At 47.0% G+C, this 14,384-nt stretch overlaps 2 protein-coding genes across 2 annotated transcripts; one reads left to right on the forward strand and one right to left on the reverse strand.

Annotated features, from left to right (window-relative positions):
- Positions 1–4,362: 4,362 nt before the first annotated feature.
- lsm4 (LSM4 homolog, U6 small nuclear RNA and mRNA degradation associated) lies at positions 4,363–7,769 on the reverse strand. The gene is made up of 5 exons (XM_064341418.1): positions 7,612–7,769; positions 6,992–7,033; positions 6,778–6,876; positions 5,906–6,089; positions 4,363–5,091 (listed from the first exon to the last, which is right to left on the reverse strand). The coding sequence occupies exons 1-5, from the start codon at positions 7,612–7,614 to the stop codon at positions 4,994–4,996; spliced, it is 426 nt and encodes a 141-aa protein (XP_064197488.1). The 5' UTR covers positions 7,615–7,769; the 3' UTR covers positions 4,363–4,993.
- A 1,189-nt stretch (positions 7,770–8,958) lies between these two features.
- LOC135258145 (pyroglutamyl-peptidase 1-like) lies at positions 8,959–14,329 on the forward strand. Its single transcript, XM_064341416.1, has 5 exons — positions 8,959–9,140; positions 11,283–11,335; positions 12,019–12,135; positions 12,541–12,773; positions 12,933–14,329. Exons 1-5 carry the CDS (start codon positions 9,107–9,109, stop codon positions 13,123–13,125), a joined length of 630 nt encoding a protein of 209 aa, XP_064197486.1. The 5' UTR covers positions 8,959–9,106; the 3' UTR covers positions 13,126–14,329.
- Positions 14,330–14,384: the final 55 nt, after the last annotated feature.

Raw genomic sequence — 14,384 nt, forward strand, 5'->3', positions numbered from 1 at the left:
AACCACAGTGGGCAAGCTCACTAGATCGAAAAAACACTGTTTATGGAATTCTTTTTTCCGGGGAAAAAAGTCCTGACAGCGAGCGTTTTGGAAACGTTTGTACCGAAAAATGTATGAAAACAAACATGTGAGCGAAAACAAGACGCCTGTTTTCCACAGAGGAGTGGAAGAAGCCTTCCTGGCGGACGGCCAGCGTGAGATTGTGAAATGGAGGTATGCTAAATATGCCTGAATCTGTTTACTAGTGGCTCCTAATCCGCACAGCTGCATCTCCCGCAGGAGGGCAGGGCGGGGGAGGAGGGCAGGAGGGGCGGGAGGAGGGGAGGAGGGGAGGGGCAGGAGGGGCGGGAGGGGCAGGAGGGGCAGGAGGGGCGGGAGGGGCAGGAGGGGCAGGAGAGACCCGGCTGCAGTGGGCTGTTACTGCCAGCACCCGTCTTTTTACCACCTTTTGACTCAGAGTCAGAGGTGGACAATCCAGGTTCAGAAAGTAAAAGTTCATCCCAGGATTTTGTTCCAGTCACCTGGATTTGCTAATGAGCACCATTCTTCAGCCAGGAGGTAGAGCTAAATCAGCTGGCTGAGTTCAGGGGTGGATGAAATACATGGCAGGACTTTTACTTTCTGACCCCTGGAATGTCCACCTCTGCTCAGAGTAGCTCACAGGAGTGCAGTGAGAGGACACTTGTAGCTCATGTCACAGAAGTATGGCTGCTGATTGGTTCATCCATTGGCTTATGTGCAGTTAGCATACAGCATCCAGCTGAAGAAGGATTGATGTCCTCCTGCTTTGTTGCTCTGGCCTACTGCCTACACTGCAGTCTGTTTCCCAGCTGCTAGAAAAATTGGATTGTGTGTGCATATATAGGCTGTGTATATGCCTATGATGGCTTTGTATACTGATATTTCATTTGTGTTTTTATTACTGATGTATCACTGTTCTGTGTGTATCAGGTCAGGACAGCCTTGTAAGTCTTTCTAGATAAGGGTGTCTATAAAACAGTTAAATAATAAATAACTAAAAAGTAAGATCATCCATATTTCTCCTCCCTCTCTGTCTGCAGCTCAGCTCTGTGTGAGAGGGCCTCACCTGGCACAGGTGCACAGCTGTTTCACAGGTAAGACCTTCACCTGCTGGAATCACTTCCCAAACCCTAATAATAATACAAATTCAAAAAATAGAAAAAAAAAATGTTTTTTTCTTTTTTGGATGCAGCCTTGTTGGTCCTGGTCTTAAGTCCTGATAAACAGGCCTCTTTCTTGACATGCTGGTTCTTATTATGCAAACATACTACAGCAGCTAACACACACACTCACACGCGCACACTCACACACACACACACAAAAGTATGAGTCACTCCCCAGCCTGAGAGAGAGAGCCAAATGAACAGAGGAACGCAGTTGGTATGCACAAATATCAGAACTGGGAGTGGCTTGCTACAGAAACAGACACGCTCCACCCCCCCCACCCCTGAGGGGTGCCTTAATTTAAACCTGCTGGGCCTGTGGGGTTAGAACCAGGTCTTAGCGCGTTAACCTCCTGGGTGGGGGTGGGGGGTTCACATTCAGGTTTAACTTACCAGATGTACCAGATTTCCGTGGTAGGATTCCACAGGCCCGACACAGTCGGCCTGTTCTCATTCGCCTTCATTCTGTTCCGTAGGGAGTTTCCTTAAACACAAACTGTGCGCTGAAACCTTCTGGTATTTTTAACTTTCATTTCTCTGTTGTAGTCTGTTCCTTTCCGTCACGCTTCCAGCAGTCTTCTAACCTTGTTTTAACTTCACTAATGTTTATCATGACAAACCGACCCTGGTGGTGAGAGTAATAATTAGAATACTGCATACTGTAGTTTAGCTGGCGGTGAGTAACACTGTAGTTTAGCTGGCGGTGAGTAACACTGTAGTTTAGCTGGCGGTGAGTAACACTGTAGTTTAGCTGGCGGTGAGTAGCACTGTAGTTTAGCTGGCGGTGAGTAGCACTGTAGTTTAGCTGGCGGTGAGTAGCACTGTAGTTTAGCTGGCGGTGAGTAGCACTGTAGTTTAGCTGGCGGTGAGTAGCACTGTAGTTTAGCTGGCGGTGAGTAGCACTGTAGTTTAGCTGGCGGTGAGTAGCACTGTAGTTTAGCTGGCGGTGAGTAGCACTGTCGTTTAGCTGGCGGTGAGTAGCACTGTAGTTTAGCTGGCGGTGAGTAGCACGTAGTTAGCTGGCGGTGAGTAGCACTGTAGTTTAGCTGGCGGTGAGTAGCACTTGTTTAGCTGGCGGTGAGTAGCACTGTAGTTTAGCTGGCGGGAGTAGCACTGTGTTTAGCTGGCGTGAGTAGCACTGTAGTTTAGCTGGCGGTGAGTAGCACTGTAGTTTAGCTGGCGGTGAGTAGCACTGTAGTTTAGCTGGCGGTGAGTAGCACTGTAGTTTAGCTGGCGGTGAGTAGCACTGTAGTTTAGCTGGCGGTGAGCAGCACTGTCGTCTTGTTGGTAAGAAGGTAGCGAGTTTGAATCTGGACCGTGGGCCTTCCTGTGTGGGGTGTGCATGTTCTCCCCGTGTCCGTGTGGGCTTCCTCCCACAGCCCACACGCATGCAGGTTGTGTTAACTGGAGAGTCGAAACTGTACTTGGGATGTGTGTGAGTTGTGAACGGTGTGTTGGCCCTGTCCAGGGTGTATTTCTGCCTTTCGCCCAGTGCATGCTGGGATAGGCTCCGACCCCCCCCGCCCCGCCCCGCGACCCTGACCAGCAGTAAACAGTTGAGAATATGGATGAATGGATGCGATGTAGTTTATCTGTCTGCTCACTGTCACCAACTAGTATGGCCTTTAAAAAAGAAGTCAAGCAAGATCAGATAAGGTTGCTTTCATAGACTAACACACGTTACCGCTTTGACCTTGAAGTGTGCGGTTTAACTGTCTTGCCACCAAAAATACTTCTGACTGCTATTTTGAATTCCCAGAATTCCCAACTGTGAGCTCAGGTCACGCCAGTGCGCAGGGCGGTTGTGTTCGAAAAGCCAGGTGGAAATGTCACAGGGTGGGCGGGGCTCTGTTCCCATGGATACCTCTACTCTGGTTCTCCTTTCATTGGCTTGGGTGGATATGCACAGTATCAGGGGGGTCAGAGCCAATTCCATTTTAGTTTAATGCATTCAGATGAAAGGACCTGGAAACTTACAAAATTCACCCAGAACAGTGGCTCTTTGACTATGAGAATGAAAAAAAAAAAACATACTCTCTCTCACACATTCCACTGATATTAGAATTTGTCTAACTACATAATGTGCATTTGCATTGTAAATGTAGTTTTGAGATGTTTTTTTTTTCTTTTTTTTTAAAGAAAACATTTCAGTAGCATTAAACCGAACATATGTCTGACTACATTTGGGTGCGATTCACAGGAAGTACATTTATGAAGCATGAAATTTAATTTAGTACTTTGGTAATTTTTTGGCCAGAGAGCATTATGGGTATTTTTTCAAATTCATGAAGTGAATTTCAGTGAAGCTCTGGTACTTAAGTGGACTTGCACCCAGTCGCTGCTCTGCACTGCCCCCCCGCCCCCCCCAAAATTGCAGATTTACTGGCTGTTGTTTTCCAAACGCCTGAACCCCTTCTATCGAGACGACGCTGCTCCAATTCCAAGTTACACAGTAAAAAACAAGCTCTTCTCTTGTCATATCTTGCAGATCGCAATACATCAAGAGAGGCATTTATTTTATTTCAGCTCTGCCCGCCTCTAGAGCTGTTTGCTTGCCATGGTTAAGTGCGCTTTCATAAAGGGCTTTATAGCTGTAAGTGTCAGATGAGTACACTGTACATTGTGAACTGCCCTAAGGTGTTGTAGTCAAAGATACCTAAAAATTCTTGTTGCACCAGTGACTGGTATTTAAAGCATTATCCTGCATTAGTCCTGTTGGAGCCTGTGCATAAGAGTGTCAAATTAATATCTATTAATATTTGTCCCGAGTCGATCTGCATTTCCGAGTTACAGATTGAGTCACTGTTCCAGGGGTGAAAATAAAACACGTTACCAAGCAACTCTCCCTCCCTCTTCCCTCCCTCCCTCCCTCCCTCCCTCTTCTCTCCCCATGTCCGTCTGTCTGTCTGTCTGTGTGTGTGTGTGTGTGTGCTAAGGGAAATTTGGGCAGTTTGCAGTAAGTACGTAGAGTTCTGAATTTCTGCTGAAGAATGTGATGTCACTCGTGGAGAAGCCGTGGGATTGGTTCCCGTGGCTGGGCGACCCTGGTCTCAGCCAGTCAGGCCCAAGGTTCAGGTCGCGGCAGGCCCAACCCGTTTACCCTGCGCGTTCAACATGGATCTCCTCTTCTTTTTCAGTTTTTTAACTATTTTTTTTATTCGGTAAAACAACTTAGGTGTTTAACAAAACAAAAGAACACAGTTTATTGTGCATTATTGTTTTTTCCCCCATGTAAACAAATATGTTAACGTTACAGGCCGTTCCCCGAGAACATCACTCAAAAAAACAGAAGAATGAAAGGTAAAAATACACAGTTCAAACTCGCACACGGGGAGTCACCCCCCCTGCCCCCCCCTCAGGCTCGAAGCACCTTTACCTGCCTCATGTAGCTCTACCCAAAGGGGTGGGCGGGGTTAGCAGGGTACAGAAATACACTACGCTGACAGTGTCCTTACTTTTGACTAATCGCACATGAAATAATACACATGGCTGAACAGCAGCCGGCCTTGTCCAAGCCTGTTCACAGCCTGACAGATTTATACTTTTTTTTCTTCTTCTTCCTCTGAACGTGAAACAACAAACTGCTATGAAAAACTGAAAATTGGCGTTTCTCAGCGTGAGATCCGTAGAGCCGCACGATTCTGCAGACGGAGAGAGAGAGAGAGAGAGAGAGAGAGAGAGCCCCAGGGAGAGGAGCTCTGGCTGCAGTCTCTGAGCTGTGAGCGAACGCTGCCCCCTGGTGGCCGGCTGTGAGAGCTGCGCCCGCCCCTCCTCTCCGTCCCGCTCTCTCGCCGTCTCCCCCCCCTCCCTCAGTGCTGGTTTTTCACCCCCTGCGGTTTGCCAGGCCTCTTCTCCTGCTGGCCACGCCCAGCGCCCGGCACGCCCCTGCCACGCCCACCGAACACACCTGGAGGGGAGACGAGGGGGTTTGTCAAGCGCAAAAAAGCTCCACGGCAGCAGGTACGGCTTTGTTTTTTCAGTTTTCATGCACCAGGCATCTATAAAACACGGGGGGAGGGTGTTGACCAAGCCTATGCTTACTGTGTGAACTGCACTCGATATCCATGGCTATGAATTACTGTAACAAAATGAGTACCTTAACGGACCCGTGTTTCGTAGTTGTTCCAACGACCTTCAGTATGCACTTATTATATGTCGCTTTGGATAAAAATAATGTAATGTAAGTAATGTAAAATAAATGTAATGTATGCAGTGTTTCAGGAAGCAGAATTACAGAGTTTTAGCGTCTGAGCCATCCACAAATGAGTTCTAGCTGTGGAGCACTGCAGGAGAGCAGCACCCCGGCCTGGAGTCTCTGTTCTGAACGGAGCGTTTTGCCCTAATGGCAGCTGTAACAGCTGTGACCCTGCAGCGTTCCCTCAGAACCCAGCCGTCCTCCCAACGCTCTCCAAACAAACCAGCTCTCAGTCTGGCCACCAGTAACTGGCCAAATACAACCCCTCCCTCCCCACCCGAGCTGGTGTGCGCTGACATATTCTGGAGCCAAAATGGCCGCCATTGCCTATGCCTGGAGGCAAGATGACAGCACTCACTGTCGCTGTGCAGCGCTTAGAGAGCCATGCAGGGAGCCATGGAAATCAGCTCATTAATGAGTTCCACACAGTTCTCTCTTTTTCTCTCTCATTCCCTCCCCAGATTCTCTTCTGCTCACCCCCTCATGCACCTGCACCTGCACCTGCACCTGCACCCCCCACCCGTACCTCTGCCAGGGCCCCCGCCACGCCCTTTCTGCTGCTGGCGGTTCTGCTGGGCTCCGCCCCGGCCCCGCCCCTTGGACACCACCTCCTCCTTCACCATGTCGATGATCTCGTCCGGGATGCGCAGGTACTTTATGGTGCTCCCGCGAATGTAGCACTCGGGCATCCTCCAGAACTTATCGCCATCCTGCGGGAAAAAAAACCGCACTACAGAAACAACCCAAACACAAACTGCTCCCTCCCGCAACCGAAATGGGTGTATATGAGGGGGTTTAGCTTTTGGTAATGTGGGAAAACCTAAATTTTGTGTGGCATGCCTTTCTGTTATTTAGCTAAGCAGAACCACCTAGTGGTGGTATTCCACAGCACACTAATTACTGGCAGTAAACCCTGTTAATTTCCCAGTTTGACCATCAGGAACAAAAAGCAGTTTTGTAGAGGCAAATTTGAGGGGAACTGTGTTTGTTCACTGGAAGGATGTTTAGACAGGTTTTCTCTACTTGCTAATAGTTTTTCAAGCAGATAATGGCACACCTGTATGCGTGTGTGTACGATGTGTGTAGTTTGTGTGCAGTCGTGTGCGTGTGGTGTGTATAGTTTGCATATAGTCGTGTGCATGTGGCATATGTAGGTTGTGTGCGTGTGGCGCATGTAGTTTGTGCGTAGGTTGTGTGTGTGTGGCGCATGTAGTTTGTGCGTAGTTGTGTATGTAGTTTTTGTGTAGTCGTATGCGTGTGATGTGTTTGTGTAGTTCTTTCTCAGGTATATCAGTCCACTGTGGAACTGCACTGAGGAGATGCTGAAGACTGTCCTGAGCATTTGGGTACTATAGAATCATACAGTTTATTTATATAGTACATATTGCACTTTTTTACCCTAGAGGTGCAGATGACTTCTCGCAGGTTAATGTTCATCCAGTTGTCGCAGCTGACCAAGTGTCCGTTGTACGTCTCTCCGTTCTTAAGCTCCACCAACTTTGCAAAAGAAAGGCAGCAAATCAGATCCACTGTCAAAAACCGCCGAGCTCAGATCATTTTTGAACGTCATCACGTTCTGTTTAACCGGATGCGTAGTGAAATAACTACTTACCATTGGGTGGTTCTGTGCAGTCTTCAGTAAAGACAGGGGCAGCTGTGAACGAACAGGTAAAAAATGTCGTAAGTAGGCTAAATCAAGAACCCGAAACAAAAAGTAGGATGCGCGATCGTGCGTTTGTTAAAGTTAATACTGACCAAAGGTAACTTGTCTATAATTGTTAACTTACGAACTAAAATGTTAGATGACCTGTTCAATACATTAGCTAGACAGCTATTAAACATCCAGATTTACATAGCAAGCAAAGTTAGAAGTCCACCTAGCTTGCTACTTGCACTAACTTGACGTATTAATAAGTTAACCATAGCTAGTCTAGATAGCAACCGACGTTATGTGGTGCGGTAACTATTTATGGTCCAACAAACAGGGTAGAATGATATGCCACTGACAACAGTAAATTCACATATCTGTAATTAAAGGTTAAATAACACAAGCCGTGCTTCCTGCTTTGATCAGAACTAGCAAGGAAATTAGTATGCATTGGTTAGCTAGCTAGCTAACTCGCCAACGTTTCCCACATCCCGGTAAGAATGTTCGATATTACAGCCATTTTGTAGAGCAGTGAATCAGCAAGGTATCAATTTCCCTACACAAAATGGGAAAAAATAACTCACCATTTTAGCGGCTTTGTTTAAATTTTCTCACCACGCTAACTAGAAATTCCGCTAATTCTTTTCTTAGGTCGATATCGTATTCAAAACGCTTGGTTTTAAGATACACAACCTATATTTTCGCGTTAAGTGTTCTACGCCAATCAGAGTTCAACCGCTAAAGACCGCCTCACCAGCGTCCAATCGAGGTGCCTAAAACTAGTTATGTCTTTTACGTCAGCTTTGTAGTTCGGTTGACCAGCATCGTAGCGCTTTCACAATAAAATTCCGCTCGAGGGCGCAGGGCCGTTTCATACATTCCATCAATCTTAATTTTTTTTTTATAGCGCCATGTACAAACAGGTCGCACACTGGACGCACTGTTCACAATGGACATTTCTCAGATGGAATTACAAATGACATGAAGCCCCATATTCCAACCAATTTATGGGAAAATTCTGAACTCTCGTAGATTAATGTAACATCCAAAAAATAAAAAATAAAAACCTAGGAAACAAAATTGGTACAATCCTACATTAATTTCATAAATGTTATGCAGTGGAAAGTGGAAGGGAGCCAAAATGCAGTCTGAACATTTAATCAGTGTGAAATGAAACTGAAATAGAACAGTGTGTGAAATGGAAAAACTCCTTAATGCATCCACACTTAATAGTACTAGGCAGGACAAAGCCAAGCGATGGTGCAGACTTGGGAAAATCTAAACTAACTCAATGAAGCACACACACACACACACACGCCAGGTACAGGTGGTAACTAACTGCACAAGCACACTGTGCCACATCAAAGTGTGTGGTATAAAATAAGACCTTGTTTAAATAAGGGCCTGGGACTTACCTCATCAAAATGGAAACTGCACATTTAAAAGGCATTCATTTTAATATTCTGAACCTATTATTATTATTATTATTTTCAGAAACAGAAATTAAAAGGAACCCCATAGAGAAGTACAAATTATGGAATCCCTGACCAGGAATAAGCGGGATAATGGTGGATGTAGCCTAGTTATAGGCCTATGTGTACAAGCCTTATACGGTCTATGGTACAAGCTCACCAGTAAGGATTGTAATGCTAACCCGAACTAATATTCGGCCTTTACTTCCACAGGTCACCTAAAATCACCAAGTTAGGGTTAAGAGATCTTTTCCATAACTTGCTGACCGTGAAATAACGATTCGGTGTGATCATATTTCACGACATTATTGCAAAGAATAATGAATGGCACCCATCAAACAACAGTGAAATAGTTTTGCACAATAGTCGTAATGCGCATGTGTAATGAGCCTCAAACTGCCTTCAGCGCGTCTCGCAAACTAACGCGCGATTGCTGAGAGAACTTGTGTTACAAAGAGGGGCCGCGCATAGGGTTGCGGAGGGTGGAGCTGTGACAAGCAACCAAACCGTCAGAAAAGTGAAGGGATACGGACTGGCCACCGACTCGCGTAGACTTGGCCGTTTGTTTAGTAACACAAGTAACGCATTTGACAGCAGTTGGAAGAGGATGGATAATGGTAAAAGAACAGTTGTTGTGACCGGTAAGGGCGCTGTTTTCGGGTAAACCTCACAAGCTTTATTGATAGCTTGCGCTAGTTTAATAGCTGACTGTTTCACACTACCGGACCTGTGTAACAAATTCGTTACCTAACTGAAAGAAAGGCGGCTGAACCAGTATCTAAATTCTTGACGATCAAAGTTCTTTTCTAGAAAACGTCAACGGCACCTAGTGTAATAGCTTGTTAGATAATTACCACCACATAGTTTGCATAGCGTAAGATTTTGAGAACTGATACACAATACTAAGTGATTAGCGTCAGGTGACTAATGCATGCTGGCTCTACAAAATAATAGTCTTGCATAGGGCGACGTTCGGTCGGTGTTTTAAAATGTGTCGCTCACTCTCACTTGCTTGAAAACTACCTAGCCAAAAATAGCCATAGATTCTGACTTTGTTCGAAAACTGCTAACGTAAGCTCCTTAACTGTGCAACCAACCAACCCGACTTTCCCTTTCTTTTTTGCAAAGCAGATCAATATTTCCGGTAGTCTATGGTAATGGTCCCGGTCAGTTATAGGCTACTATTCTTGGCCCTTTAGCACTAAGGATAACTAGACATATCTGAGAGCAAGCAGAGCTAAAATAACATTACAGACAGTGAACACTGGGGTCATGTTAAACGACACTTGTGTTTAGAATTAGTTTAATAACAGCTGGTATTTTTTTTCACGTTATATTCCTTGCAACTCAGAGCAACAAAGTGAAGCGTACGTTTCGGAAAAGTTTAAACGGTAATGACATTACATTGTTTCATCACTTTAATAGCGTATAATGCGCCCCTTGCCCTGGGCTTTGAAGTTACCGTCAGTCTTTTTGGCGCATTTGAGATAACTATCGCATATGAATTCACTACTAGCTCTGCCTATTCCGTCCGACGCTACACCCAGGTGATCGGGTTAGATGAATTGTGCGCATGTCCGCAGTTCGGCGGACCAAAGACCGTTTTTGGGGCAGCTGTGGACGCCCTCTTCTCCATCGGGCAGATGCTGTTTCCTGTCATCGCTGTCTATACATCGGTTCTTCATAAGAACTATATTACTTCTTCACTAGCACTACATTGCACCTTCATAAGTGCTACATAGACATTCATAAATGTTTGTGTCAGTAACTGCAGATAGGCATATGGTGTATGTCATGGTTATGTCACTTTATGAATAAATAGTGATAATATGTCTTTTGAATGTTTCTGGTTATTGACATAGGAGTTTATGATGGTCTGTGTAGGTTCTATGAAGCTGCTGTGTATTGCTCACAAAAGGGTTATGTAGCTGTTATGAAGGGCCATTCACAGAGCCGTAGCTTGTTTTTTGTATTGAGCGTTGATGCTCGCCCTTGCTGGAGTTTAATGTATTCGCCCTGAATTATGTGTGAGACTGCATTGGTTAGCAGCAGGCTAATCAAAGCTTTTTTTTTTTGTCAGGACATGTGCTACACAGTGAATCAGTGACCTTTGATCTTCCCCAGAGTGTGAGGATAAATACAGTTCAATATACACATATAATTTGTAATAATATGTTAATGTTATGCATTGAGGAACAGTAATTTGGCTCTGTATCCTCTAGAAGTCCCCAGTAAGCAATACCTCTCTTTGGTTTGATGGATATATATCTCTTGAAAAAGTTGTGTATCTCCATCTGGTTTTTTATGCAGTTCAAAGTAGGGAAATTAGCTCTTGACTGGTGTGCGTTTTGAAGTTGGCACTCGGTCAAATGACATGACAGATGTAGGCTGTTTCGTTCTTGTGTGTATTCCTGTAAAAAGAACAATGATTTTTCGTGTTTACACCAGGGACCGACACGCGAGTCCTACATGGGGTCATTTGTAGTTAGGCCCAGGCAAAGAGAGACCGCAAATGTGAAGAATGGTTAAAAGTTATTCATTGAAGTTAGCTTGCAGGCCCGCGGGGGTCGACCTTCAGACCGCCCGAGTTGAAGCTTTGACTGCCACTCAGTGAGCACGCTCAGTGGAGCGGCGCCTCTCTCAGGACACGAGGGGCGGCCGCGACAGCGAGGCCTGCGCCTTCCTGCTTCCTGTGACATCGTGTTTTATCACCCCACGTAACGGGGCAGCAGTTGATTGGCTGATCGGCGTCACCTGACCTCACTGTTCCATTTGCGTTTCAGGTTTTGGGCCGTTTGGAGAGCACGCGGTGAACGCCAGCTGGGTGGCAGTGAAGGTGATCTGAGACACACCCGTCACACGCCAAAGCTGGGCGCCATTTGCATCCCGCCAGCTCTTTGCCATTGGCCTGCAGATCATTAACTGCAGAAAGAAAAGATCAAAAGGCCCATGAAGTGTGACTCTGGTTCATTCTCTTTTCACCTTAGAAAAGATATTGCCCTGCATTCAAATCTGAAATTGACTCGTATTTGCTAGAAAAATGAACTAAAGTTTGCTTTTTTGCAGCTACTAGTACTAGGGCGCAGCCATCTTGGAACAAGCCTGGTTGTGATGTCATTAAGTCAGTTTGTCTCGGATGCTGAAGCTATTTGTATTGCTAGACTGCTGACTTTCAATGAGCTGCACAATGCGTCGTGAGGAACAAACAAAACAAAACCCAAGGACGGTCAATTTGTATTGCCCCGGGATGCAACACACCAATGACACTACATAAATAAAAACAAAGTCACAATAAAACCATTTAAAGATCATTTAAAAAAACAAAACAAAACAAAAAAAACACATCTGTCTCAACGAAGGGAAACTCTTCCATTCCCTCGCCCTCTTCCATGTGCAAAAAAGCCCAGTGAACATAAAAAACCCTTATAGCACCGCAGAGACAGAGAGATGAGAGAGAGAGAGGGAGGGAGGGAGGGAGCATCGCTGAGCGTGTACCTGTTTCCTCTCCTCTCCCTGCAGGAGCTGGAGCAGCTGGGTCTGGGCCCAGGTGTGGACCTGCATGTGCACGAGGTGCCCGTGGAGTACCAGGCCGTCAGCTGCCTGGTGCCGTCGCTATGGGAACAGTACCACCCGCAGGTAGCCACTCGGGGCCCGGCGTTTTCGGTCGCTGTGGCGCTGAGAGTGCCTCTCCGTAACTCCACACAGTCCCTCTGGCCAGGGACACGGATCAGCAGTCTGCTGGAAAGCAGGACCTGCAACTTTTCCTTTATTTGGCGAAAATATTTGTTTAATAAACTAGGGTTTACAGTTCAGTATCTTTCTTTGAACAAGGATGCAATAGGACCAAGTCTCTCCTGGGATTTGAACCTGCATCCACCTGGATATGAGACTGGATACGTAACCCTCCGCTCTGCCAGCATGAACGTTCACATGTGCCTTACTGGCCTGGGAAGTGTGCGCGTGCTAACAGATAACTAAGAATATTTACATTTTCTCTCTCCCACTCGTGTGTGTGTGTGTGTGTGTGTGTGTTGGGGGCAGTTGGTGGTCCATGTGGGTGTGTCTGGGGCAGCCACAGCCATCACCTTGGAGATGTGTGGGCATAACCATGGCTACAAGCGCCCTGACAACTGCAGCTTCTGCCCGGACACCCACTGCTGTGTGGAGGGCGGAGCTGACTGCATCAAGTCCGTCATCGACATGGAAACCGTCTGCCAGCGGGTGAAGGCCTCGGGACTGGGCGTGTCTGTGACTGTGTCCAAAGATGCTGGAAGGTGAATATAACTCACCCTCCCCGAGTCCCCCTCAGCACCCCCCCCCCCAACCCCACCCCCACCCCCACCCCCAGCCCCCCAGGCTGGAGCGAGCACACGTCCCTGTTCAGCACAGCACCTGACCTTCTCTGCCCCGCCCTGCCCTCTCTCTCCCTGCAGGTACCTGTGTGACTACACCTACTACCTGTCTCTGCACCTGAGCGGCGGTAGCTCCGCCTTCGTGCACGTGCCCCCCCTGGGGAAGCCCTACAGCGGCGAGCAGCTAGGCCACGCCCTCCGGGCCATCCTGCTGGAGATGCTGGAGCAGCTGGGCCAGGACCAGGACGCCAATCACTGTGAACACGGCCACTGAGAGCTCCGCCCCACAGCATCGCCACGGCAACAAGCAATCCCCAGACAGATAACACGCCTTTGGCTCATCCCCATTATTGCTGCATTACAGCTGCAGCCAATCACCAATCAGCCCACGTTCCAGCCCAAGCTCAAAGCCAACGCCGCTCCGAACAGCTGCGAGCCAGCCGAACCTCCACCTGCACAGCATCCCTCTGTGGTCGCTTTGCATACAGACAAGCAAACAGGCAGACGCAGGCAGATGGACAGACAGACAGACATCTCCTCAGGAGGAGAACAGCAGCTGTAGCAGTTCAGTAGCAGAGCTTTCGTCCAGCGAGGCTTTCCGTTGCACTTGCTGAAAGTCTTCAGGTATCTAGTGCCGCTGAGTTGGAGCTTGACCCTGGGGCCTTTTCTGAAACCTTTCTTCAAATGTGTGGCCCCTCAACCACTGACTGTGGAAATCCGCTTATTTACAGATTCAATTTCGCAGCTTTGACGTGCAGTGTTGCGCGTGTCTGGGTGTCCCGCCGCTTTTAACCCACACCAGAGCGATTTACCCCCTCGTCTCCTCCCCACACCAGAGCGATTTACCCCCTCGTCTCCTCCCCACACCAGAGCGATTTACCCCCTCGTCTCCTCCCCACACCAGAGCGATTTACCCCCTCGTCTCCTCCCCACACCAGAGCGATTTACCCCCTCGTCTCCTCGTCCGTGGAATTGTTTGAAATCAGGCGGCGACTTTTAAGTGGCTCGTAAGTTTGCAGCACCTCGGTTGAGATTTCTTTGATGAAAATATTACTGGCCGCATTTACAATCGCTTTCTCCACACCTGCTGTACCACTTCACTCCAGCTGAGATGGATAGACTCTGAATCTGCCAGTGCTTTTCTTGAAAGAAAATGGGTAGAACTTGAATTGAGGAAGGAGACGGTATAGAATATTCTGCATTCTCTGTTGCCAAGGAGGCTTAAATCTGAGAGTCAATCACATTTTATGTCAAATTGGTCCCAAATATGCACTGTGGAGCTGTGTGGAGAAAATCAAAGGGCAATTCTTTTTACACTGCTTGAGATGCTGTGTCCTATCACAGGTAAATATATCTGCACAGGTCACAATCCTAATGTGCAGATTAAATGTGTGGCCTTTCGTTTGATGAGATCCTCCTGTGATATTTTTCAAATACTTGTATGAATAAATTAATAAAATTTATATTTTGACAACTAACTTTTGTTCCAGAGTGGCACTCTGAATGCTCAAAAATGTCATGTTAAATTTTTTA

Source organism: Anguilla rostrata, chromosome 6 (genome assembly GCF_018555375.3).
Source record: "Anguilla rostrata isolate EN2019 chromosome 6, ASM1855537v3, whole genome shotgun sequence".
NCBI classification, from domain to species: Eukaryota; Metazoa; Chordata; class Actinopteri; order Anguilliformes; family Anguillidae; genus Anguilla; species Anguilla rostrata.